Raw genomic sequence first — 24,635 nt, 5'->3', positions numbered from 1 at the left:
CTACACAGCCTCTAATCTGCCTGGGAGGAGGTGGCCCTTCTCTGTCTCATTCACAGCTATAATCTAGCACCTAAAATGCTCTCAGCAGATAATAGGCACTTGAAAAACACTTGTTGAGTATGTCGAATGACTGTTTTGTGTGAATAATGGTACAGTCCCAGTGTTTCCTACTGGGCTAGCCCATTTACTTCTCCGTAGATGCGTGAGCTTTTTATATGAGGGAAGTGATCTTCTGCCACTGTCAGACAGCTTTCCTAGAGAGCCCCCGACGAAGAGATACAGTGCATACACGCATGCCGACTAAAAGGATAAATACATATTCCTTCTCCCGTCTGTGCCGCTCTTCTGCTTCCTGCATCAGTTCTTGGGCCTCTTCAAGTTTCGCATCCACCAGCTTCTGCTGCAGTTCTCGGTGTTTGAATATTTTGTCCAGATGCTAAGGAAGAAGGAAGAGCACATGAAAGCCAGGCCTGTGATCAGTGCACAGAAATGTAAAAATGGGAAACCATTCACATGCACGCATACGAACTTCCTAGATTTCTAAGGCCTCACCGAAGGCCGTAAGTCATTGAGAGTCTCCAACTCTCTGCTATTCAGAGATTGCTTCAAACGGTGTGGATGTCAGAGGTCAGCAGCATTAGTGCCTAAAGGTTACCGACATGATTTTTCTCAATTTGGAAGCCAGTTGGTATGATGCTGTTCATTGTGCTAGACCCTCCCAGACAATGCTTGGCTGTACTCTGGCCTGGTATTAGGACCCCTTTCCTACTTTCAACTGTAAGACGAATATAATTTATCATCGTGAATTTTCACTACAGAGTACCAGCTATGGTTCCTAGGTGTGTGGGACCGAGGTGCAGACCCCTGAGTGCTTGCTTATGTCACAGCTCTGATGCCACCCAAATATTAAGTGCTTGGCATACAGCTTCACGCTATTGGGATGTGGTAGAAAACTGAAGAGGTGGGGTTCGCTAGAAGACCTTCCGGTCTTTGGCAGTCAGTGCCCACCCCCCACCTTCCTAGTCACCATGAAGAGAGCTGCTTTGACATAGGCCCCAAAGCGATAGGGTCACTCGCTTATGGACTGAAACCTTCGAATCTGTGAGCTAGAGCAAGCTTTTCCTCTGGATAAGCTGAGACCCTGTAAGTAGGAGAGGAGAGCTAACAGGTCGAGACAGCATGGCTTGGCTTCATCCATAAACTACCAATCATTCTCTGTCCTTCAAATCCTGACGCCTGCACTACCTCTGTTTGAAGGATGTCTTGACGGTTATGAGGCCCCATCAGAAAGGGGACACACGGAGTGCTGTATTGGAATTTAAATAGAACCAGTGCTGGGGATATAAACTAATATTCCAGGGCATCCCTAACTGAGCTTTCTGAGGAGAGCAGATATTTTTCGCATAGGTTCTTCCTTTCTTCTTTACTCTTGCTTCTATCCTGGATGGATTCAAACCTTCTCACAGGAGAAGATGGTAGCTCGGCGTGACGGCTTGCTCCGAGGAGTTTCCTGATTTTCCTAACTCCTATGACCACGTGCCGCCGACTCAGATAATTGTTTTTTTGATAAAGTCTTGGCACGTTACCAACCCAGACACTTGTTAGATCGTTAATGTAAAATACTGAAAATGAAAATCTTCGTGACTGTGAGTGATCTCCTCTCCGGGCTGCTGCTTTCTGACATAAAACACAGCAAAGCTAATGAGTGCTCTGGCTAATATTAATAATTCGGTGAGATTCAGAGTCACTGGGGAGAAAGGCTTCTGGGTATGCCTCTGAGGGACGGTTTGCATTAGGTGAGCTTCTGGGCTTGATGCGAGGGATAGGCTAGCTTGATCGGGTTAATTGAGGTGAGGAGGTCCACTTTAATTGTGAACAGTGCCATTTCATGGTCTGGGGCCCTGGACTGAATAAAGATGCGAAAAGTAGGCTGGGTATGAGAATCCTGTGTTCTATGTTTTCTGTCTGTGGACCAGTGTAAGCAACCGTCTACCTGCTCCTGTCCCCGTTCCTTCCCCTCCTGCCATTCTTTCCTTGCTGCGGTGGAACAATTCTCCAAAACCGTAAGCCAGAATTTACCTTCCCTCCCCTAGGGTGCTTCTTAGTAGATATCTGGTCACAGCAACACAAAGAGTAGCTTACATAGGATAGTATTTTCTGCCTGATAGTGAGACAAATGACCTAATGAAGAGAGCGGAGTTCTCCCTCGTCTACGTGGGAAGGATTTTTAAAGGACCCAAGGATTGTGCGGGGTGACCGTGCCCGCAACCCAGCACCTTCTTTTTCCTGCTTTTATTTCGATGTGATGTGAGCTGTTTTTATTTTGGTTAGTAGAAGAAATCCAATCGTAACAATTAACGGTTGAGAGGGCTGGCCATGAGTTTCTTCTTAACCGAGCCCCTCCCTCTCACAAGGCAGCTCTGGCCCGGAGTAGAGTCCTGCGAGCTGTTTGATGTGGTTCTCACCTCCTCTCTGAGCTCGTACTGGTCGATGATGCTTTTCAGTTTTTCTGCGAGCTCTGTGTTCTCCTGGCAGAGCTTCATATTGCGCTCGCTCTGCTGTTCTATCTGGGTCTGGATATCTGTCAGGGTACTCTGAAAATGACTCGTGATCTCTTTCCTCTTCTCTTCTTCCTCGCGCGCCCGTTGGAGGGTCTCTTCCTGTGGAGGAAGAGCGAGACATTTTGTGCTGGTTTAGGGGTGCCCATGGTTTAGAGAACTCAGGATAAGGTCACCGAAGGAAGCCAGGTACAGACTAAGCCGGGCGTTTCTTTTATCCCCAAATAGATGTCTGAGCAGGAAGGGATTCAGCTGTGAATGCCTTCACTCAGGGCCGGCTGCTGGGCTAGGTGCTGAGCTGGCTGCCTTTAAAACGGAAGAGTCTCCCGCTGCTTGAATGACCAGCAGTGACTTTTGAGAGTCACACAGTCACATTGAGCCTTTGATCTGCTGTTGTGGCCCCAGGGGTTGGCAGGAGTGGGGTGGGAGGTCACTGGGATTTACTGGCAGATAGGAAGCAGATTATGAGTTGTTTCTGTGTTTAGTTAGGAGCATGGGGGTGGGGTGGGAGCCGGTGGTGGTTTGCAGAAGAGAGACATAGATGTAATGTTATTCTACAAAACCATGGAATATTGACCACAGAGTTGGTCACCCATATTTTTATAAGTGAGATCGTAATATAAACTTCGTTTTTCGTTTAGGTTTTATTTATTTTTTATTTATGTTTATGTCTGTATGTGAGTGGATATATGTCGAATTGTGTGGGTACCCAGAGAAGCCAGAAGAAAGCATCAGATCCCCCGGAACTGGAGTTACTGGTGATCGTGAACTACCTCACATGGGTCCTGGGAACTGAACTTGGACCCTTATGGTGGGCTCATAAGAAAGATATATTATCGGGAAGCTTTAATCCAAGCTATACAAAAATATAAAAAGGAATTTTTCAAAATACACTGGATATTTCATTTCTGGATGGAACAATCATTTTGCGTTATAAATAAAATATTTGCAATATAAATTCTGAATTGGAAGGTAATAAGGTTGAAATCTCCATAACTCTAAAATGAAAGGGAACATTTACCAGCATCACCACCACCCCCGCTTACCATTTCTTATCATCGAGGAATTGGATGTTTTATATTGTTCCTGTTCTCTTTCTCTGACATCAAATCTCCACATTCGTCACTAACCACTAATAATAATGTGCCCACTTTCCTCTATGTATACCAGGAATTATCTGTGTTATAACTGTTCCTTTCTTTCTTCCTTTCAGAATAAAGGCTTTGTTCTCGCTATATTATCCCAAAGATGGACGCATTCACCCTGCTGACAGATGATAACACACTTTCGGATTCCTTTCAGTCCTGGTTAATTGTTAATGGGAAAGCTTGCTTCATTGTTGGCAAGTGAAATTACACTGCATTCAGTTGCCTACCAACTTCAAATTATGTAGCAGGACTTAGAAAGAGAGAGTTATCTTGGCAGAACTGATTGCACGAGTCTTTATTAGGATAGAATAATATGATCAAAACAAAAACGGATCTGGAAAATATATGCTCTGGAAATATTTGAACTCATTGCTCATTTCCATGTTTCTTATATAATATTAACACATTGCCTAACTTGTTGGCCGTCAGAATTATAGTTTCAGCATACCGCAACTTCTTAGAGATATTATAAAAGATACTGCCTAATCTGAAGATTATTTGAGATAACATTTATCCTTGTATACCAATGCTTATTACATATATCACTAAACATGATTGTAACTATCAGTTAAAGAGCAACCGGACATGGCTGTGACAATGATTGTCACCTCGTTGCTCCTGATAGAAGTCCCCAAATTATGAATCATATGACTACGGTCTATGATCTTAATTTCAATTTATTTATAAAGATTCCGTATATGAATGAAAAAGCTACACTGTGCTTCTGAGAAAGTCTGATAGTTTCTAGATTTGAGCATAAGTTTTTAAACTTATGTGTCAAACCGCTCAGTTCTGGCTTATTAAATGGCAGCTTGAGTTTTGTGTTATATTACCACCACCACACCCTTTAATGGGAGGAAGAATACAAGGTCTTGTGAGGTAGCCCAAGCTGTAGAATGTTGGTTCTATGTTGATTTTTCAACTAGACAAAAATAAGCCTTGCTAAATGTTGTTCAGTTGAGTTCGTTGATAAAGAATGTGCCATCTCTTCGATGATGTCTGAGACAATTTTTAAAATTAGTCAAGTGTATTATACGAAGTGAAAAATCACTAATGCGATCAAGACCAAGAGACTGACGGTGAAAACAAGTCTACAGGCATCATCATATACCTAGAACTGATATCATGCTTAGCACATAATCCATAGTTAATCAGTAATGTTTATTTAATGATGAATGCATTCTTAACTTGTGTTCAGACACATGAGTAGCTTGGACTAGACGATTTCTATAGTCCTTTCCACATTGTTTCTGTGACATTCTGGTAACAAATACTACTTATTTCTTCACCAAAATCATGTTCCTTAGGCAACCTACGTACATTGTACTAGAAAGTTCTTTTTCGATAGAGTTTCAAATTTATTGCTTCAAGGATCTGTAGGGGTATGTATGCCTCCGACCTACACTGGCCTTCATCTAAATTATTACGAGATGTATTTTTGACATTCATAGGAGGGAATATGGAGGCAAAGTTTGGAGTAGAGACTGAAGGAACAGCCATTCAGAGCCTGTCCCACATGGGTACACAGCCCTTATATATACAGCCACCAAAATGAGATAAGATTGATGAAGCCAAGAAATGCATGCTGACAGGAGCCTGATATAGCTGTCTCCTGAGAGGCACAGCCAGAGCATGTCAAATACAGAGGCGAATGTTAGCGGCAAACCATTGAACTGAGAACGGGACCCCCGTTGGAGGAGTTAGAGAAAGGATTGAAAGAGCTTAAGGGGCTTGCAACCCCACAACAACAACAATGCCAACCAACCAGAGCTCCCAGGGACTAAACCACTACCCAAAGACTATACTTGGACAGATCCCTGGCTCTAACTGCATATGTAGCAGAGAATGGCCTTGTTGGGCACCAATGGGAGGAGAAGCCCTTGGTCCTGCCAAGGCTGTAAGGGAATGTGAGGGGGGGGTGGTTGGAGAGGGGAACACCTTTTTAGGATGGGGGTCTTATGTCCAGGAAACTGGGAAAGGGAATAACAGTTGAAATGTGAATAAAAGAAAATTCAGTAAAAGAAAGAAAAAGAGTTGTATTTTTGTTTAACACACTAAAGAAAAAAATGATAAGGAATGAAAAAGTTACAAATGTATGGTGGTAGAGGGAACTGACTGTGCACTCTGTGCATACTAAGGTGGACAAAGAGGTCACACCAAGATTCGTCTTCTACATACACCATCTGTAGACTCTGGGAGACAACTGGCACTTGGTGCGATGTAACGTAAGTTTCTCACCTTTCCCCCTTTTAAACAGATTTCAGCTTGTAGGAAGACTCGGAAACAGCATGAGATGTCTTAAATTTCCCTAGAAAAATCTTCCGTCTTTCAGAGAAGAGCAAGAATGTGGAAATTTGGGAAACTATATAACCACTGAGAGATGAGAGAGACGTTTCAAGAGAAGAGTGGGAGAGGGAGAAGACACTTAACTGTGGAGAAACTGCTCCAATCTCTGAGTGACACTGATCTACACTCACAGACTAGCTAAGGAGAAAGAAATTGAATGGGTATTTGAATTTTTGAACTCAAAATGTGAATTCAAAACTACCTTTGTATTGAAGCTAACCAATACTAATTTAATTTAAAAATTAGTCAATAGTTTTAGAAGGTTATTGCTATGGTTTACATAGGTAGTGTAGACTCCAAAAGCTTGTATGTTGAAGGTTATAACCCTCAGATGATTGGTTTTTTGACCAATGATTCTACCATGAGAGTGCTAATTTCATCAATGGATTAATCCACGGACAGCTTCACAGCTGAATCCATTGTTCAGAAGGGGAGTTTATTTTCGGAGGATGTCAGCTCCCAGTGTTTGCTTTTGAAGTCTCTATCTTGTCTCTGGAGCCTCGTTCTGGGTCTTTATGCTTCCTTGTCACCTTAAGCTGAACAACTTTCTCTATTATGTGCTCCCAACAACTGTGTTCTTCATCGTGGCTAGAAATAAGAAGTAACCATGGACTGGAGTCCCCGAAACTGTGAGCCGAATTAACCTTTTCTTCCTTTAAGTTGTTTTCTGTCAGATATTTTATTACAGCACTGGAAGGCCAACTAACATAATAGAATCCAGAGCCTCTACACTATCATAACATACAGGATATAATTTTCAATGAACGCTCCATAGAAATGGCACATTTTTAAAAGAAGGACAGTAAATAAATAAACAAAATTGTTCCACAAGGGCCCAAATGCAAAATTAGCAGGGAAGAATTATAAAACAGGTTCAGTGATATAAAGGAAGATATTATCCCAACAAACTAAATCCAGGAAGTCTCAGACAAGAAGAACAGCTCAATAAATAAGTAGGAATTCTGGGATTTAAAACAGTGTAATTAGAAATTAAAAAAAAAAAAAACACTTGGATTTTTAAGAGGCATGACAGTGAACGGTTGTGAAATGGCCGGATCAGAAGACTGAGGGAAGCATGAGGAGAGCTGTGGGGCAGTGTCACAAGGCCAACATGCACACAGCTAGGGGCTGAGGAGAGAGGGCGGAAGAGAACATGACAGTGAATTCATTTGAAAAAAAATAACACTTGGAAAAAAAAAAAAACCTCCAGGTTTGCTGAAAATCATACAGAATCATATAGCTCAGCAAACACCAAGTGGAATATATGTTAAACAAACAGACCTTTAGGGACTGGAAGGATAGCTCAGTGGTTAAGAGGACTGGTTGCTCATGCAGAGGTCCTTGGGTTGGCTGCCAGCCCCCACAAGGGAGTTCACAACTATCTGGCACTCCAGTTTTAGGCATCTATTAACATTTTCTAGCCTCTGTGGCTACCACGCATATGTGGCACGCTTAAATGTGTGCAGGCAAAACATTCATATACATAACATGTTTTAAAAATTAAAAATAAAGGAGACCATTGGTAGACACAAAGGCTCTAAATATAAAAAAATTGCTAGAAATAGCCTGGAAATAGCCATAGAAAAATGACATGTGGTGTGAGGAGGAGTGACAGCTCAAGTTACAGCTGCCATCACCATCAGAACCATGGAGGCCAGAATAAAACAGAAGACGATCCTATCCGTGGACAACTTTGACCTCCAATAATCACAGCTCTCAATTGGAAGAGCAAATGAATAAATGAACAAGGGGCATCTTAAAGAGAATAGACAACTGGAGAACTGACTGGCAGCAGAGCTGGGGACCAAGAGACCCTAACAGGGAGATCTCTAGGTTGATAGACAGACACTGAAGCTTTAGACCAAGTGAGGACAGCATTTGGAAATTCAAGAATCAGAGAGAAAACCACAGTTTTTCTTTTCATTTTTCAAGGAATACAATAATAAAGACAAAAGCAATCCTGTCACCCATGAGCATCATAAATGCATAGAATCCTATACATAGAAAATTCTAGCTCAAATATAAGAGAGATAATGAAAATTACCTACAGTGTTTCTACATGTGTGATGTGGTATAATATTCACTCTAGAAAGACTAGGAAGTTAAAAATGTTGATCCTAACCACAGATTAACCACTGTAAATAACACAATGAGCTATAATTTGAAAATCCAAGAGATGATTAAAAATATAATTTAGACAACCTTTGGATTGGGGGTCAGGAATAGAATAAAGGAACAGGAGAGAGGCAGGGAGGGAAGGAAGGAAGGAGGGAGGTATAGAGGGAGGGAGGGGGAGAGAAAGAGAGAGAGAGAAAGAGAGAGAGAGAGAGGTGGAAAGTGTGGTGTAAACAAGTAAACATTGTGTGTATTGTTTAATGTAGTCACATCAATCATTACTTTGTGTTAATGGACTGGCACCATGTTGGGCCCTATCTTGGGGTGTTTCCCTTCCCCCTCACTGAGCCTTTTAGTCTACTATAGCAAGAAGTTGTTTGCACCCTTGGCAGCTGCTCTTAGCCCCTGAGTTGGGGCCGGGACTTTCCATGGCACCCTTCCTTCCCACCTAGCCTTCCAGCTTGTTGTGTTAAGAAGTTTGTTTATGCCCCTGATTGTGCCCGGAACTTTCCACCACACAGACTTTTCCTATTTTCCTGGTTGGGGATTTTCACCTGCCTTGTTGTTTTTCCACGGCTTTTGCCTCGGGTATATAAGGAGATCTCAGTAAAGCCTTGGTGGCACTCTCTGAAAATGGGTGACCCGTGTACGTGTTTTCTTTCAATCCCACAGACCTACGCCCGATATTCACACACTGGCATCTGGAGGTTCCACAGAGATCGAGAAAGAGAGGACAACCTGACGGGATCGTTCCAAAAGGCCAGCCGGCAAGGAAGCAGAATGTAGTGGGGACAAGCAGCGACTACCAGGCAAAGCTAAAAGTAAGTAATGCTACAAAGGTTTTGTCTTAGTGATGGGAACTACAAGTTCCTCATTATTGGTCGTAGATCAGCTTGTAAGTTTACTCAAACAACAAGGTACTGGTATTAAGGTAAAGACAGTCCAAGATTTTGTTAAAACTATAGAAAAAGTCAGTCCTTGGTTTATAGCTAATGACGGTTTGAATATTCCAGATTGGAAACAGGTTAAAAGTGACAAGGTAATAATGATAAAATGTTTTGGTGTATGTGTTCTTTTAGAGTTATGCTAAAATCTAGAGAAGCAAAGTCAATTCTCATAGATGCTTTTAGTCTTTGGATTTGGGGCCAGGGCTTTCCATGGCACCCTTCCTCCCCACCTAGCCTTCCAGCTTGTTGTTCTTAAGAAGTTGTTTATGCCTCTGATTAGGCCTGGGAGTTTCACCACACAGACTTTTACTGTTTTCCTGGTTGGGGATTTTCACCTGCCTTGTTGTTTTTCCATGGCTTTTGCCTCGGGTATATAAGGAGATCTCAGTAAAGTCTTTGTTGCACTCTCTGAAAACGGGTGACCCGTGTACATGTTTTCTTTCAATCCCGCAGGCCTATGCCCGATATTCACACACTGGTGGCACAGGCGCCGTCAGCACCACTCTACACTTGAAAAGAACCAATCTGTAGTTTTATCCTATCTTGGTGAGTTATGCTTTGTAGACCCAGGTAGAGAATGAAAAGAAATAATACTGTGCAGGCAAACAAACAAGAAAATAAGAAAACTTAAAGGGCTGTGTCAAAGTCAGATAAAGAAAATTTCGACATAAATATTGTCAGGAGATGTTCATGATGATAAAACCATCAGTTTTTCAAGAAGACAGAAGGTGAATATGAAGAAATCCAACATCTGTGTTTCGAGAAGCAAAAATTGATGTGTTTGAAAGAAGTGGTCTGCTCTACAGCCAATACTGGGCTTCTCCTGATTGTTCCAAAGCTAATGGTTGCATATGGAATACTGTATGAACAACACCTGACTAGCATTTGTTCCAAGCACACACTGCTGTTCATCAAGAATGCATATCCATGGTTAGCTATACAAATTAAACATGCCCCAGCCCATGGGCAAATAGTCAGATATAAATTAGGGTTTGGGTTTGAATTCTTATTTCAATGCTTCAAATGTTCATGGCTGTAAAATGACTGAGTAGAATTCCTAAGTTTCCTCATCCATTAAGATAGGAACTCTTGTGAGGCCATTTGTCAGGTCAAATGTGCAGTCCTCAGGGGTCAAAGCCACACTCCTCTCCCTTTGGGTCTTTTCAGTGACACATTCTCACCCATCACTTCCTCACTCTATGACATTGTAGAAAGGCAGGAGTCTTTTTTTTAAAACTCAGAACATTCCCTCTTAAGTTGAAGATGGAGCGTCCATCTTTAGGTCCCCTTCCAACCCAGACCCCAGTGTGTGCTTGGAACAAATGCTAGTCAGGTGTTCCTAGTACACTCATTGAAAAAGTCCATACTCCCATCCTCTCCAGCTTGCAAGGTGAGAGTCACGGTTCAGCACGCTTGTTTCCCATTTCCCATTTGCAGGACTACTGTCTGATTGATTACTATAGGTCTGAAGCTTTGGGGTCTACCACTGGAAAGGGGACTGTGGATGCAAACCTCAGGCTTATTTGATGGAGCTGGTAATCAGATTAAATACACTGCTGGGGACCCATGCCACAGTTAATGAAACCCATGCAGACATAAAAGATCAGTCTATTATTTTGAGGTTGAATAATTAAGTCTTAAAAAGCTTCTTTTCTCAGACAACTATTGATACTTAGACTCTCCACCTCCCTTTATCATGTCAATCAGCTACACATCTATGTTGTGTCATGTAGAATTCATTTGGGCTTTTACAAAAAAAATGTTAAGAGAAAACTGAGGTATAAGGTGACGGTTCCAGAGGTTAAGACCATTGGCTGCTCTTCCAGAGGATCTGGGTTCAATTCCCAGCAGCCATCTGTAACGCTAGCTCCTATGACTTCTAGCTTCCTTGGGCACCAAGCACACATGAAATGGACAGACATCATGCTGGCAAGACCCCCAAACACATAAAATAAAAAATAAAAATGATTAAATAATTAACTAAGCGATATCGAAAACAGTCAAATCATCAAACAACAAAGGAGCATGAACAAAAAGAACACGACACTTCACTCCCGGTCTGCAGTGTTGTCATTATGTATGCGCCTCCCATGTGGAGTCTCATTTAGTTTTTCCCCTTCTGAGCACATAGTCAGAAGATGGGGGAATCATTCATGGAGATAGAATAACTTAAAGATCACAAATGAGCCAGTGGCTCAACTAGTATCTGACTTCACTGCCGTCTGGTGGTAAGCCATGCTTTCTCTAGACAGCGAAGACCTGTGTCTCTGCAGCTTGCTAAGAAATGTGTTTCCAAGCCAGGGGTCCACATACCTTCAGTGTCTTATTATGCCTCTGTAGCTCCCGACACAGACTCTCGAGTTTGCTTCGAGCCAGGATGGCTCTGTTGTGCTCACTCTGCAACTGGTCCTTCTCTCTCTGCGTTTGCGCCTGCTGTTTCAGTAGGAGCTTCAGTTTCTTTTGCTCAGTGCGATGTTCATCCAGCTAGACACAGGAACAAAGAAATCAGCCAGGGTGTCTTTGCAGCTCACGGAAAAGAAGCAAAACCTAAGGGCTTTCTGAGTGGTTGTTTCGAGCTATTTTTAATCATTGTCTGCCTCTCTGGCAGCTCATGAACTTCATAAGTGCCACCCTATATCATGTGTAGATACAGTTTGTGGAGCATAATATATATGATTTTTATATAGCTTGCTTCTATTAGCATCTGCTTTCCTGATTTTTTTTTTTTTGGTTGTGTAGAAATGTTTTTCTTTTCTTTTCTTTTCTTGTTTTATCGAATGATAATCATGTAGTGCTATCCAAAGGAGATAGACACACCTGAGAATCTGGAAACTGATGCAATTCATCTCAGTATCTTGTATTCAGACCACGGCCAACAATTTGTTTGCTTGGCATATATTTTGCTCTCATAATCCTTTCTGAAAATAAGCTAACGGTGACATTTTTAAAAAAAAAATAGGCAAGAGAAAAAACAGCTTCCTGGTAAATATAAAATGTTCTCTCTTTATAATTTTGGGGGTTTAGATGGGGATTCTTTGGATATGGAAAAGCAAGAGAAAGTATATCTCCAAACACTGAAACCTTGAGGGTTTTTTACCAAGGCATTAGAAGCAGCCTCAGTATAACACACTGGCTTGAAAGACGACTTTTAACATTTTTTAACATTTCTTGCTGCCTGTAAACTCTGTCCCCAACCTTTCTGTGCCTACAGCAAAGACATCATGACCCTTGTTTTTGGTAATCCAGATGCATGAAGCCACATGATTCCCATACTGTCCATGTTGGGATGCTAAAATATGTGTGTAGCATTGCCAAATACGATATAGATACCTAAATAAACAGAAATTTTGGATATTAAGGACTAACTTTAATATTTAAGTATATTCCAAATGTTGGATGGACCATATTTTTATTAAAAATTGTTCATTGTCTAAAATGTAAAATTAATTGGATCTGATATAGTTTTATTTGATAAGCCTGGTAACATTGTGAAGTCTTAGCTCTAATAGAGGGAGCATGGGAAACAGCCTCCAGGAGCTGAGAGAGAGAGAGAGAGAGAGAGAGAGAGAGAGAGAGAGAGAGAGAGAGAACAGCAAATTCTCAGAGTGCTAGTGTCTGTCCAAACATGAATGTGGCCACATGTAGGCAGCAGACTTAGGTCTATAACTGTTCACTCCACTGGACTTGCTTTCTTTAATGCCTGGGTGTTGTTTAAACCAGGAGGAGACTGTTCTATTAATAGCCATGTTGGCTAAGAGCAAGAAAAAATCCCTGGGGAGCTATTGGGTGTCTCTGGATGCCTGGGGTTCCTGGTGCCTCCGAATGCCTGATGAAAATGGATACACAGTCCACATGAATCTTGACCACATCTTAGGTTCTCCATTTTTAGAATCTGTTGGGTTTCTTTTCTGAACTATTTGGAGACTGCCATACTCTCTTCAATCCATATCTTGTTTTATTCTCTTTCTCTTTTCTCTGAATAACCATTATAAGCCAACTTCAGATTAAGTCAAGAGTATGCACATTTGATATTCTAAGTCTATACCCATGTACAATTTCTACTTTTTAGGAATTAAGATTGGAAAAAGAGAACGATGTTCCTGGAAATTTGGACTGGCATTGACTCCTTCGTGAAAAGCCAGGGCTCCTCTATTAGGTATTTCTCATGCTAAACTCTTGTTCACGAGATAGATGTGGTCTTTTCATTTTGCATAATAACAACAAGACAAGGAAAAACTTCTCATGATTATAACAGGATTATTCTTGCTTGAAATTGTTGTATTGTCGTTGCCATTATAGAGCAGGCTCTACTTTTGAGGACTAAGCTGTATGTTAAAACTTTTCAAGTTCATTGCTGTTGACATAACGGGACCTATTTTTGTATCATGCAAAATCCTCTGTATTTTGTGCTATTTAACACCAATCTGAGTACCCCTGCCTACTGTATGGCAATCACATCACCTGACTGATGATGCAGAAATATGTCTAGGCAGAGACACCCATTGTTCCATGGCATACAAGACTGCCTCTCTGGGAATCACTGCCCTCTGTGGCTTTCTCTGTGTGTCAGGAAACAAACATGCTTTCTGTGCTTTATAAGTTGGAAGATAGATGATTTATGTTTGCCATATTTAATCTCTAGCTGTGTTATAAGTTTGTGCACATTTAAATCTTACCCAGATCTATTTTCCCTAGACTCTCAACTTTTGAATTATTTAGTAGCCTGATGATTTTTTTTCAAACAGCTCAGACTTCTGTGCTTGTGTTTGAGCGCAGGGGTTTTTGTGTTTCTGTTATGTTTGGAAGCCCAGGGCTTACTGTAGTAGGATAGCTGTGCTCTGGTGATGTTATATTGCCCTGACTTTCACTGTTTGTGTCATTCCACGAGTCTTTAGCCATCTAGGTAGCTTTAGTCTGTGGATATTCCTGTTGTAGTAGGTATTGGGAGGGGGACCAACCTCCGTGATCCTCACATGGTAGGATCTCTGGTGGATATACGTGAGCTGTAAGGTTCTGGATCTGATGAAGATGGGCAGATAGATGGTAGGAGATTGGAGGCCCAGCAGGGATAGCAACCTACTCAGGGCAACTGGGCGTACCTCAGAGGATTCAGAGGGCAGGAAAGATGGGTGCAAGAAGAGAATCTAACCTGTGTGGTTCCAGGTCAGTGGGTCTGAGGAAGGAGGGCAGAGAGGGAGAATGACAGTCTGGGCAGGGGTTTTTAATGAATGAAGGTAAACACATTGTAACTAAGTCAACCTCAGCCCAGCGCTGGCTGTGTGGTTTACAATTCACATAGGTGCAGATCCGAAATGTGTAATAGGTCTAAAAGATTTCATCTGAAATTTCTTATTTTCTCTTCATCAAATTAAAAAAAAAAAATAAAACCACATCTAGTGTCAATGGCTAAATTAGGATTGTCTTAGTGATTCTTTTTAAGTACACAGAGGTTGCAAAAATTCTGGAAAGTATTTTTCTAAGGCCATTTCTGAATGTAGTGAGGAAGTATCCTCACTTATTAATGAACATATCCTTATTTATTGATGAATGCGATGCCAGACAATGTTGCAGGCCTCAAGCTCTGTAAGCATGTGTGAGCTCGAGTGGTACTTAGATTTATAGTACCGGAGTTGACCGTTTACTCCACATTTCAGACATTTTCTTTTTTTTTTTTTTTCAGACATTTTCTATACTAGCGTCCTAATCAATGAGCAAGGAAATAGACTTTTATCTCCAAGTAACTAATTAAATTTTTTCATGAATTTTCTTCCCTGAAATGGAAATGTCTTTGGGTCTTTGGGTCAGCTTCTGAGGTCTTAGTTTGTTTGTTTTGTTTTGTTTTCTTTTCTTTTCTTTTCTTTTTTTTTTGGAGCTGGGGACCGAACCCAGGGCCTTGCGCTTGCTAGGCAAGTGCTCTACCACTGAGCTAAATCCCCAACCCCATGGTCTTAGTTTGTTAATAGGGGATGAGACAAATGCCAAGTGTAGGAATGCTTTTACAGGCTTGACTGTCTAGCATGGTAAGCAGGCACAGAGAATTTCCTGGGACCAGGATAAGTAGCCCTAGCTCTTGGAGTAATTTCCCTCAGACTGGAGAGGCAATTCATCTCAAGGCATGTAAATGGCATCAGGTGACAGTCAAGAATACTTCCTACTTCCTGCCAAGTATAGCAAAATGGTGCTAGGAAGTGAACAATAACGGCCTTGGTACGTAGTAGTTGAGTTGAAGGGATGATGGACAGATAGTACAGGAAATAATAAAAAGTGGACACAGGCGCACAAGTCAGAGCGACGTGACATACATATGTGAATGTGGTTCAGGTTTGGGGAAAATGTCCTTGACCTCCTACTTACGCTGCTGCTCATGTGAATTGCTAATAGCCAGTGCTAAACTGCCTTGTAATGCTCTACCCTTATTTTAGCAAGCAGCATGGCCAGGAAGCTAGAAAACCAAGAAGCTGTTTGATCCGGTAGTCCTATTTCTAGAACTTTTTTCTTAAAATCGTAATGAAGAAGGGACAGCTCTAATAAATGATGGTGTTCACAACAACATTAGCTTCTGAAGCAGGAGGACGCTGTCTCTTGAATTAGTCAATCAGCACAATGGTGGGGTTGGTCTGGTGCTGCTTGTGTTTAAATGCTACGTTCTGTACCCCTAGATCTGATTGCTCCAACCCAGGGGAATTCTCACCTACACCAGCTTTTGTTGTGCAGACCTTGCTCCCCAAGTTAATTAGTGAAGAAGAAGAAGAAGAGGAGGAGGAGGAGGAGGAGGAAGAGGAGGAAGGGGGAAGAAGGAAGGAGGGGAAGAAGGAAGAAAGAAGAAGGCGAAGGCGGTAGCTATAGCCTATGATTGGGCAGCATAGAGAGATAGGTGGGACTTCCTGGGAGGGAGAAAGGAAGGACTCTGGGAAGAAGAGAAGGGAAGGTCCTTTTACCAGGAGACACGAGAGGAGATGGGCATAACTATAGGCCTTGTGGATATAGCTAGCCACATGACTCAATGGGACTAGATAGTTAACTTAGAGGCGCTAGCTCAGAGTCTGCCCAACTAAGGCCTAAGCTTTGAAACAGTAAAGGGTCTCTGTGTGGTTATGGGGGGAAAGGATGGTTAAGGAATCACTGCCGCCATATTAATTTCCAATGTCAATGTATACAGAATATTATCATTTTTGCAGCACACAGAGCCAGTTAATGGAATATGACGCAACTCTAACAAAACATACTTATATAGACTGAATTACATGAAAAAAAAATGCTGCATGCATCCAGAAAACAAATTATTAACTCGTGTGCCGTATGGTAGAAGTTACTCCATTTCTGGCTGCACAGAACTGGAAAGGGGCATGTATCAAACAGAGTTTGTATTTTAGATGATGGATTAGAAATACTGTTTTGTGTACTTGGAGCTCTTGTGTCATGTGATGTGATTCGTGTGATTAAAAATAACTGAAAGTTAAGCAATCAGCCAGACACCCAGGGTGTCAGAGTTGTACTGTGTGGGTGGCGTCATGATTCTGCGTAACAGGATGTGTCAAGGCAGAAGGAAGGAAGGGACACATAGGGGTTACAGGGCTGCCTGCAGTCAGTGAAAAACAAACCATCAAGGGGCATGGAGTTTGTGGGCCTGACGCTTACTCTGTAAGGGAGGCTCTCCCAGTGAAGTTAGGTTCAGAGCCTCTTGTGGGGCTGGACTGAAGATGAGGGATACTCCCAGGGGCAGGCTCCCAATGGGACCATCCTTAGCGTAAAATGCATCTACCCCTGCAGGGGAGGTGGGTTCGACACTTGCCCAGAGGAAGTTCTGTGCATCTCATACTTCATTTGCCTTTTGCTGCTTCTTCAGAAGAAACAAGCCAGTGGCTTTCTTAAAGAGCGCACACAGGAAACATAAGTGAAATGAACTCGGTTTCTGGGGGTCAAGGGGGAGCTGGACATGTACCTCTGATGTTTCTGTTCAGCTACCCTTTCCCTCTCACACCAGCAGGTTTTCATGAGGCTTCCTTGATAGCAAAGTATTGTGCTCGGCAAGCCCTTGTCTTTACTGGCCAATTTGAAAGCAGAGAACACGGTGACTTTCTGGAATTCTTGGAAGGTTTGAAGTGGCTTCTCTTGCTCCCAGGACCCTGGTTATGGACAGTGAGGCTCTACAGAGGACTAAGCAACCCACTTGAAAGACTTCGCCATTGTAGGGAAGGGAAAGAATGGGGCCGGAGGAAGAAAACTGAAGAAATGGCTCAGGTCAGTCGAGTGTGTACCTCAAACTGTGGGGTGACATTAACTCTACTTTGAATTTCCCCTCATTGCCTTTGAGAAACACGGATGAAGAAGCTGAATGAAAGTTTGATGTTCATCTTTATAGAGAAGGTAAAGGAACTTTATAAAATGTCCACAAATTTCAGCTACCTGTATTCCTTCTTGCCCCTCCTCCCCCAGATTCTGCACACCATTAAACAGAGAGAGCGGTACCTTCTTTGTCCTTTCTATTGTTACAAGTCAGCTTTTCTTTTTCCTTAAACATACTTTCCTACCAGCATTCTGTGAATCTAGCGATAGCTTGTTTGTGCTAAGTAGCTGTGTTCTATAATGATGTTCACGGAAAGCCATGTTCTCTTCTCAGCACTGTCTAGAGCTGGGGGCTTCCTAACAGAAAGAGCTGGCCAAACGTCTTACCAATTCAGCATACTTCTTGAATAAAAAATCAAGCTTTTCTTCGGGTGCCTGCAGCTTGTTTAGATTTTGCATGAGCAAGTTAGCTTCTTTACCTAAAAAAATAAAATAAATTAAAAATGAGGGTTGAGCATATGGTCAGGTGATAGGGACTGGTACATTGGATTGATCCCTTGCAAATTAGGATCAAACCTCAGCCAAACCAAGAACCTTCCTGAGCCTCAGCTAGGAAAAGCCCCTGCCTTTTCCTGTAAGAAAGGGTGGCCTCTGCCTTTTGGAGTCAGGATTAGCTCGTGTGGTGCAGAGTCAAATCCGTGGTAGAATTTCAATAAGTGCTTGCGAAAGCAGTAGTCCCCAAATTTTCTTCTTCATTCTTATTATTTCCCATTGTGCACCCTTAATAGTCTAAAGGTAAGCATGTCATATCATAATACCTACCAGAGAATACAAATCAATACATAAAGGGGAAAGATCTATACCTGGGAGATATTTCATAGGGGTGTGTGTGTGTGTGTGTGTGTGTGTGTGTGTGTTTCTGAGTGTTCCATGAATTTGGGCTCAGCCTTCTCAGGCAGTCATTTTTTCTCCCTAGTTGGACATCTGTAGGTTGATGTCTATATTTAGGTGAGGGCTGGCACAAGTTAGGTCAAGGCCTGTGATTGGACAGTAAAAATGTAAGGCAGGGACACAGTGTGTAAGGAAAGGAAGAGAAGAACCAAGATGGAGACAGAGAAGGACGATCCAGAGCCAGGTGGCCTTAAATGGCCATAGATAGTTATGAATATTTCTTAAGGGATGGATTTCTATAGCTCAATTTATCTTATCTAGGTGGGCAGTTTATAACTTTATCAATTGGTTGTGAGTTTATTGTGTGGATGTATTGTGGATTGAGAATTTAACATATAAATCTGATTGCTAAATTACACTTATTGAGTCTTGATTTTAACGGGTTCTTGGGAGTTTATACTTTAACTACCAGGGGGCGGTTGCTGGGGGTATGGGCAGAGTCTGAGATAGGTCAGCTGCTGCTGGACCCTCTAGTGTTTTGATTCTACTGGTTCACTGGGAACAGAGAGTTCCTGGCTGTCAGAGTAACATCCAGGAGAGGGTGGCTAGCAATGGGGGCTGAGAGACCTCTGGGGCTAGAGGATAACTAGAGGTAATAGCTTGGTGCCGCAGCCGCTGAGATGAAGGTACTCTGCAGATGCCATGCAGCCCTACAGTGCTGGCACAAGGATAGAAAGATTACATTCATTTTTAATAATTACCGCAACAGACATCAAGCTATATTTTACAACTTCTATGTTCCTGATAATTTACCAGATTTAGGATCTTGCTGCCTTCTTCCTTCTATCTCCTTTAACTTTGCTTCTCCACAGTGCTAGTCAATCAGCTGGCCAGTGTCAGGAGGAATGTCTGACAGCTCAGACTCACGGTGACCACTGACAACACCTTTGCAAACCACGCTGCCAAGGTGGAGGAGTCTTCCCAATCTCACCTATCTGTGAAAACCGCTCTATCTGCTCACAGTAAGGAGGTCAGGCCACTGAGGAGAACCCTAATATAAACTTGCTAAAGAATGCGAGCAAAGTTGCAACCTTTTCCCCAAGAACTGAATACTTCCTTTTATCTTAGAGAGGAATTTAATCACCAATATTACATAATTACTGCTGACATCGTAAAGACTTTAATCCAAGGTGACTTCCTCTAAGCTCTCCCGAGAAATTTTGGTAGCAGAAAAAGATAGTGAATCAAAGGTGGAGTATCTTTAGAAGGAAATGACGTCATTGCTAATGTTTGGTCTATCTTGGCTCAGTGAGTCAATGCAGATCTGAGACTGGCCTGAGCCAGTAGAGAAGGAAGCACTCTTGTCCACCAGGTTAGGGCCAGGGCTTCTTGCATTTGGTCCATGTCAAATGTTGAGCACTGCTAATAATATAGTGAAATGAAGCCAATGGACACCTGTATCAGGCAAATCAAATATTATTGTCCAAATTAAGTAGAAGATGGTGAACCTTTTATCTCACCTGGGGTTTTGGTGTCTTGGGACATCTCTCATGATAAGTTGCTAACATTTGAAGCCATTGTATGCCTTCCTATTGGAAGACAAACAAATTGGAAGGGCAAATAAATGAGAGACTCTGACTCCAGTGTGTCGTCTTCTCAAATGAAGGGTCGGTCTCCTTAGGTTGTATTTTCTGTAGCTGTACAGAGGGCGTCTTGTTGTTCTTACTGTATAATCTTCATGTTCATTGAAATCCCATTCTGCTCTAGTAGTTTGCCCTTTTGTACAGATGCTTATCTATCATTCCAGTAGATCAATACACCTTCAAAAATTCTTCCCAGCCTCAACAGATCATTCAAGAAACTAGAGAGAGGCATGTGCAGAACTCATTAGAGATGGTAAGTTTTAAACTTGCATGGGTTCTGTTGGGCTAGGGTCTACACGGGCACTCGTGGAGGAGAGAAACAGGGATGTGTTCAATCTCTAAGAAAATTGTTGTTGCGTTCCCATGGAAACAGGGCCGTATGCTGATGTGTCAGACACAACAGGAAAGCCTGGCTTTACTCCAGAGTGTTTTATCAGGTAGGCACCGTGTGCTTGCTCCTGAATTGTGAAGCTAGTCTCATTCCTCCCTGCGAAAGCTGAGGAAGGCATGCAGTGGGTCTGCGACTACCACAATGCGAAATGTTGTGTATTGGAAGCTATATCAAAGTTGAAACATCTGTGCAGTGAGGACAAGACTGTGACATTTGGCTATGACCACTGGCACGATTGTATTGAAATATAAAGGAGCACTTTATGTCAAAGACATTTCAAAAGTCTTTATTTTTCTAATCAATCATTTGGAGAAGAAATTAAGAACTTTAAATTTTAGACAGTTGAAACAGCTATAGAGATGTGAACCAGGGTTTTTCTTTTTTTTTTTTAAAGATTTATTCATTTATTATATATAAGTACACTGTAGCTGTCTTCAGATACACCAGAAGAGGGCATCAGATCTCTTTACAGATGGTTGTGAGCCACCATGTGGTTGCTGGGAATTGAACTCAGGACCTCTGGAAGAGCAGTCGGGTGCTCTTAACCGCTGAGCCATCTCTCCAGCCCACCAGGGTTTTTCTTAAGCTGTTAGCAGAGCGATCCCTTCTTCTGTTAAATGCCCTGATTACTTGCATAGACTTAAAGTATCCCTAAAACTTACACCTTTTCCCTTCCAAAGGTTTTCTTTTATCTCATTTTTGGTTGTGAGGTAACATCAGTTCTTGTTGTACTCACTTGAACAATTCTGTATCTCCTTTTTCCGTTCTACCTATTGTTGAAGAGTGTCCTCTTTCAAATGTTACACCCAGATTCATATTTTAATGTTAATTTTCATTTCCTTACTAATAAAATTGAGCATCAGTAAGTATTAAAAACAATTTGGAACATCATTAGATGTTTTCAGGAAATGGACCTAAGTTCTAGGACCCACATGGCCGTCAGTAAGAGGAGCAACTCCGTTGTTTCAGTTTCTTTGCATATTGCATTAGATTAGTGAGTTGACTAAATGGATTCTGTAAGGGTTAGTGACTCCACAAATGAAATAACTTTAACCATTTATAGCCTGGAATTAATAGGAATGAAGGGAAAATGACAACATTGTTTGGGCAATGTATTTGCCAACCTAGAATTTTAAATGCTGGTCTACCTTTTAAATTTGTATTCTCTTACCCTCATGGTCACAGTGTTTGATTGTTTTACTTGGTTTTAACACCACAATCAATGCTTAAAGTTCTACCCCTGCTGTGTTTTCCTGTCACAGCATCCTCCATTAAGTTGACATTTTATGCCTCTGGAATTTTTGTGACTTTATTGTGGTGACATTTGGAACTTCAGCCTCTCGCTCACTTAGAGAATAGACTTGGACTTCTCATGAGTCTGCTGGTGATGCATTTACTCTACTAGTAATCATGAACAAGATAATCAGAAAGAGTAGTAAGGTGTTGACATGTACACTGCTTCTTGTGCTCAGAAGAGAGAATGGATGTCTTGAATTCCACTCAAGACTCGCTTTCCCACACCCTGACTCTGTTTCTCTTACACTCCTCTCTACTCAATTCTACCCAAGTTTCAACTTTTCTGTGAACCAATTCATCTATCTTTGAGTCCCACCAATTCTTCTTTTCCTTGAGTTCCTTTGTGTCTCATCCTTTCCTCAAGAACCTTTAGAATTCTTATCAGAGTTATATGTGTGTGTGTGTGACTGTTCTAAAGAAGATGAGAAGTAAATAGGTGCCTGAAGACATTATGGAGTCCATAGTGTCCTGGTGTATATATAGAAACTTACCTGTAGTCAATGATGGTCAATAACTTAACCCACAACAAGCCTCTTTCTTGGGATATTTAGTATAATTACTCAGAGAAATGGCAGACCTCTGCAGTTAGGGCTGCCTATGAAAAGCTTTCTTTCATGAGGAGACAGTTATAGGCATCTACAGGCAGAGCCTTATCTCATCTGGTAACCTCCTTCTGCCCGGGGAAGCCCACAGTCAGAACTTTATTACTCTAAGGTCAAAAGGAACAGTTTCCAAAGCCATTAGCACCCTTTTCTTCCACAATTTGCTTTCTGCTAAACTAGCATAGTGCCTTGGCCTGAGGTAATGTATACCAGTTCTGAATCTCTGTGCATTGTAGAGTTTTGGTAAGTTTTGAATCTGAGTTAAACACACGGTTAAGTTTGTAAACGAAATTGCAGTGCGATTTAATTAACAAGGAGCCAAGGAGTTTCCTAAAGCTGCTTATAGGTAACTAACGTGGTTTATGGGTAGGCTTGCCTGAAAATGCTGTTATGAGTGTAGCTGAGGCGATACTGTGTGTAGGAGAACACGTTGATGACACTGAGAGGGATGGCACAGAAAGGCCACTGGCCCACACACGCCTGAAGAGGGCCTCTGATGCACAAACAGAAATTCTAGCCAAACACACTGGGTTGGAGCTGGGTAATTTTTGGAGAGTAGCAGGAGAAAAAAAGTCTGATTGCTTTCTCATCCTGAAAAAACTGTCCTAATGATTTGGTAATTGTAAGTATTATACGGATTTATAAAAACAACTCACAGGAGAGAGTATAAAGCTCCAAATGGTTTCTCCTATTTTCTTTAATTTTCTCCTATTTCCTTCATACTCTGTCCCTCAGTATAACACATACACTGAGGTGCCTATATAAATGGCTTAGGATGATATAAACAGTGGTTTGGAAACATTCTGGATCTTTAACACGACAGAGCTAAGGGGCACATCTAGGACGATTTGATTGGAGAAGAGAAAAGAAAAATTTTCTCTGTAACACAGAGGGACATTATTATGCCTCCCGGTGTTCTAGAATGATTCAACCTTGTGTTGTTGGGATATGAAAATATATTAAATACTGTTGTGACCTTTATGTTGTGGGGGGTGGGGGTCTGTTGTATTAGTAGAAGGTATCAATGAACACTTCCTGAAACCTTTTCATAATGCATTTTATGTACATAGTAGTACCCTACTCAAGTGTAGTTTACTTGGGTTTACAGATAAGAAATCTGTTACTCGGGTATGAGCGTAGTTCTCATACATCGTCCTTGGTATTTCGTTCTATCACACCACACAAGTGAATGAGACGTGGTTACTACCCTCAAGAAATTACCCATCTATCACAGAAGCTGAAGAAAACGTAAGGGAGAAGAGAGAAACCAACCAAGTCTCATGTGGGAAGTCGTCTTTGAAGTGAGTTCTCTGCTGTTGGTCACCAGTGGGGACAGACTGGGAGGGCTGTCCTGTGTGTAGTAGTGTGTTTTCAGTCATAGGACGAGAGGGGTGCAAAATTAGCATTCTTTCCCTCCATCCACAGTTACTGTTGGTGCTATCAAACCCCATGTTCTTCAAAACCATTTCCTCCTCTGTGTGTTTCTGCTGAGTAATGGTTCCTGTGTTTGCTTTTCTCTCTGTACCAAGAGCCCCTTAACCTGTGTCATCTCTTCTTTTTGTTCTCACAACACAGTGCCTCGTAACCAGGCATTAACCAGGCACTAACCAGTCATGAAATTAATGGTAGATGAGCACAGTTCTTGGCAGACGTAACCATGGTTGTTGTTGTTATTATTATTATTGTTTGTTTTTTGTGACCTATCCTTAATAAAAAAATATTTTACAATAAGTGATCTAATTAACAATTATTTTATCAATAAATTTGTCCCTATTTATTATATTTTGCTTATTAACTAAGTTTGCTTTAAATATCCCATTGCTTCATTCTTTCAGCAAATTACTATTGAGTCTTTAATTTATCATCTCCTATCTTAAATATTATAGGCATCCGATGATGTCCAAAACACACACACACAGTGTTCTTGAGATTGAAAAATAATCCAATTGGGAATTAGCTTCATTAACTAAATACTCTCTCCCGAAATGTATGACTTGAAATGCTTGTTACTAAAGAATGACTCGTGGCATAATGCAAACCCCAAGGGGATTGCAACGTTAGGATGTGACTAAGAAAATGCCATTAGGCTATGAGTTAAATGGCAGCTAGAAGTTCTATGCTCAAAGGGCTGGAAGGGTGGCCGTGGGAAACGGGCAGACGCTTAGGGTACAGTGTGCTCAGGCCTTTGGAGAACGGAGCACGGAAGTTCAAAGAACTAAAAGAGAAGATGAGAATGACTTCGGTCGTGGTGGCGTGAGAATGACTTCGGTCATGGTGGCGTCAGGGATGGATTGGTAAAGAAAAGAGATACAGGGAATACAGTGGAGATGAGATCAAGGTTAAGCCGGTCAGGGTTAGACCGCAAGAACAAAAGATTATCTTAAGAATTTTGGGTTAGAATTCTAAGATCGA

The 24,635-nt window shown here is 41.7% G+C and overlaps 1 protein-coding gene across 3 annotated transcripts in view; it reads right to left on the bottom strand.

Moving 5' to 3' along the window:
- The window catches only part of Txlnb (taxilin beta), a 45,191-nt gene that overhangs the window by 16,465 nt on the left and 4,091 nt on the right, over window positions 1–24,635 (bottom strand). For 2 of the 3 annotated variants that reach the window (XM_006227657.4, XM_039112431.2), the window contains exons 3-6: window positions 17,788–17,879; window positions 11,428–11,598; window positions 2,466–2,660; window positions 317–436 (exon numbers count right to left, since the gene is read on the bottom strand). In XM_006227657.4, coding sequence (XP_006227719.1) covers window positions 317–436; window positions 2,466–2,660; window positions 11,428–11,598; window positions 17,788–17,879 — 578 coding nt within the window. Of the gene's footprint in view, window positions 1–301; window positions 437–2,465; window positions 2,661–11,427; window positions 11,599–17,787; window positions 17,880–24,635 lie in introns of all 3 variants that reach the window. The other variant, NM_001135859.1, reaches the window with a different exon arrangement.

The sequence above is a fragment of the Rattus norvegicus genome, chromosome 1 (genome assembly GCF_036323735.1).
Source record: "Rattus norvegicus strain BN/NHsdMcwi chromosome 1, GRCr8, whole genome shotgun sequence".
Lineage (NCBI taxonomy): Eukaryota > Metazoa > Chordata > Mammalia > Rodentia > Muridae > Rattus > Rattus norvegicus.
The sequence above is the reverse complement of the archived record's forward strand: the minus strand, read 5'-3'. Positions and strand labels throughout refer to the sequence as shown.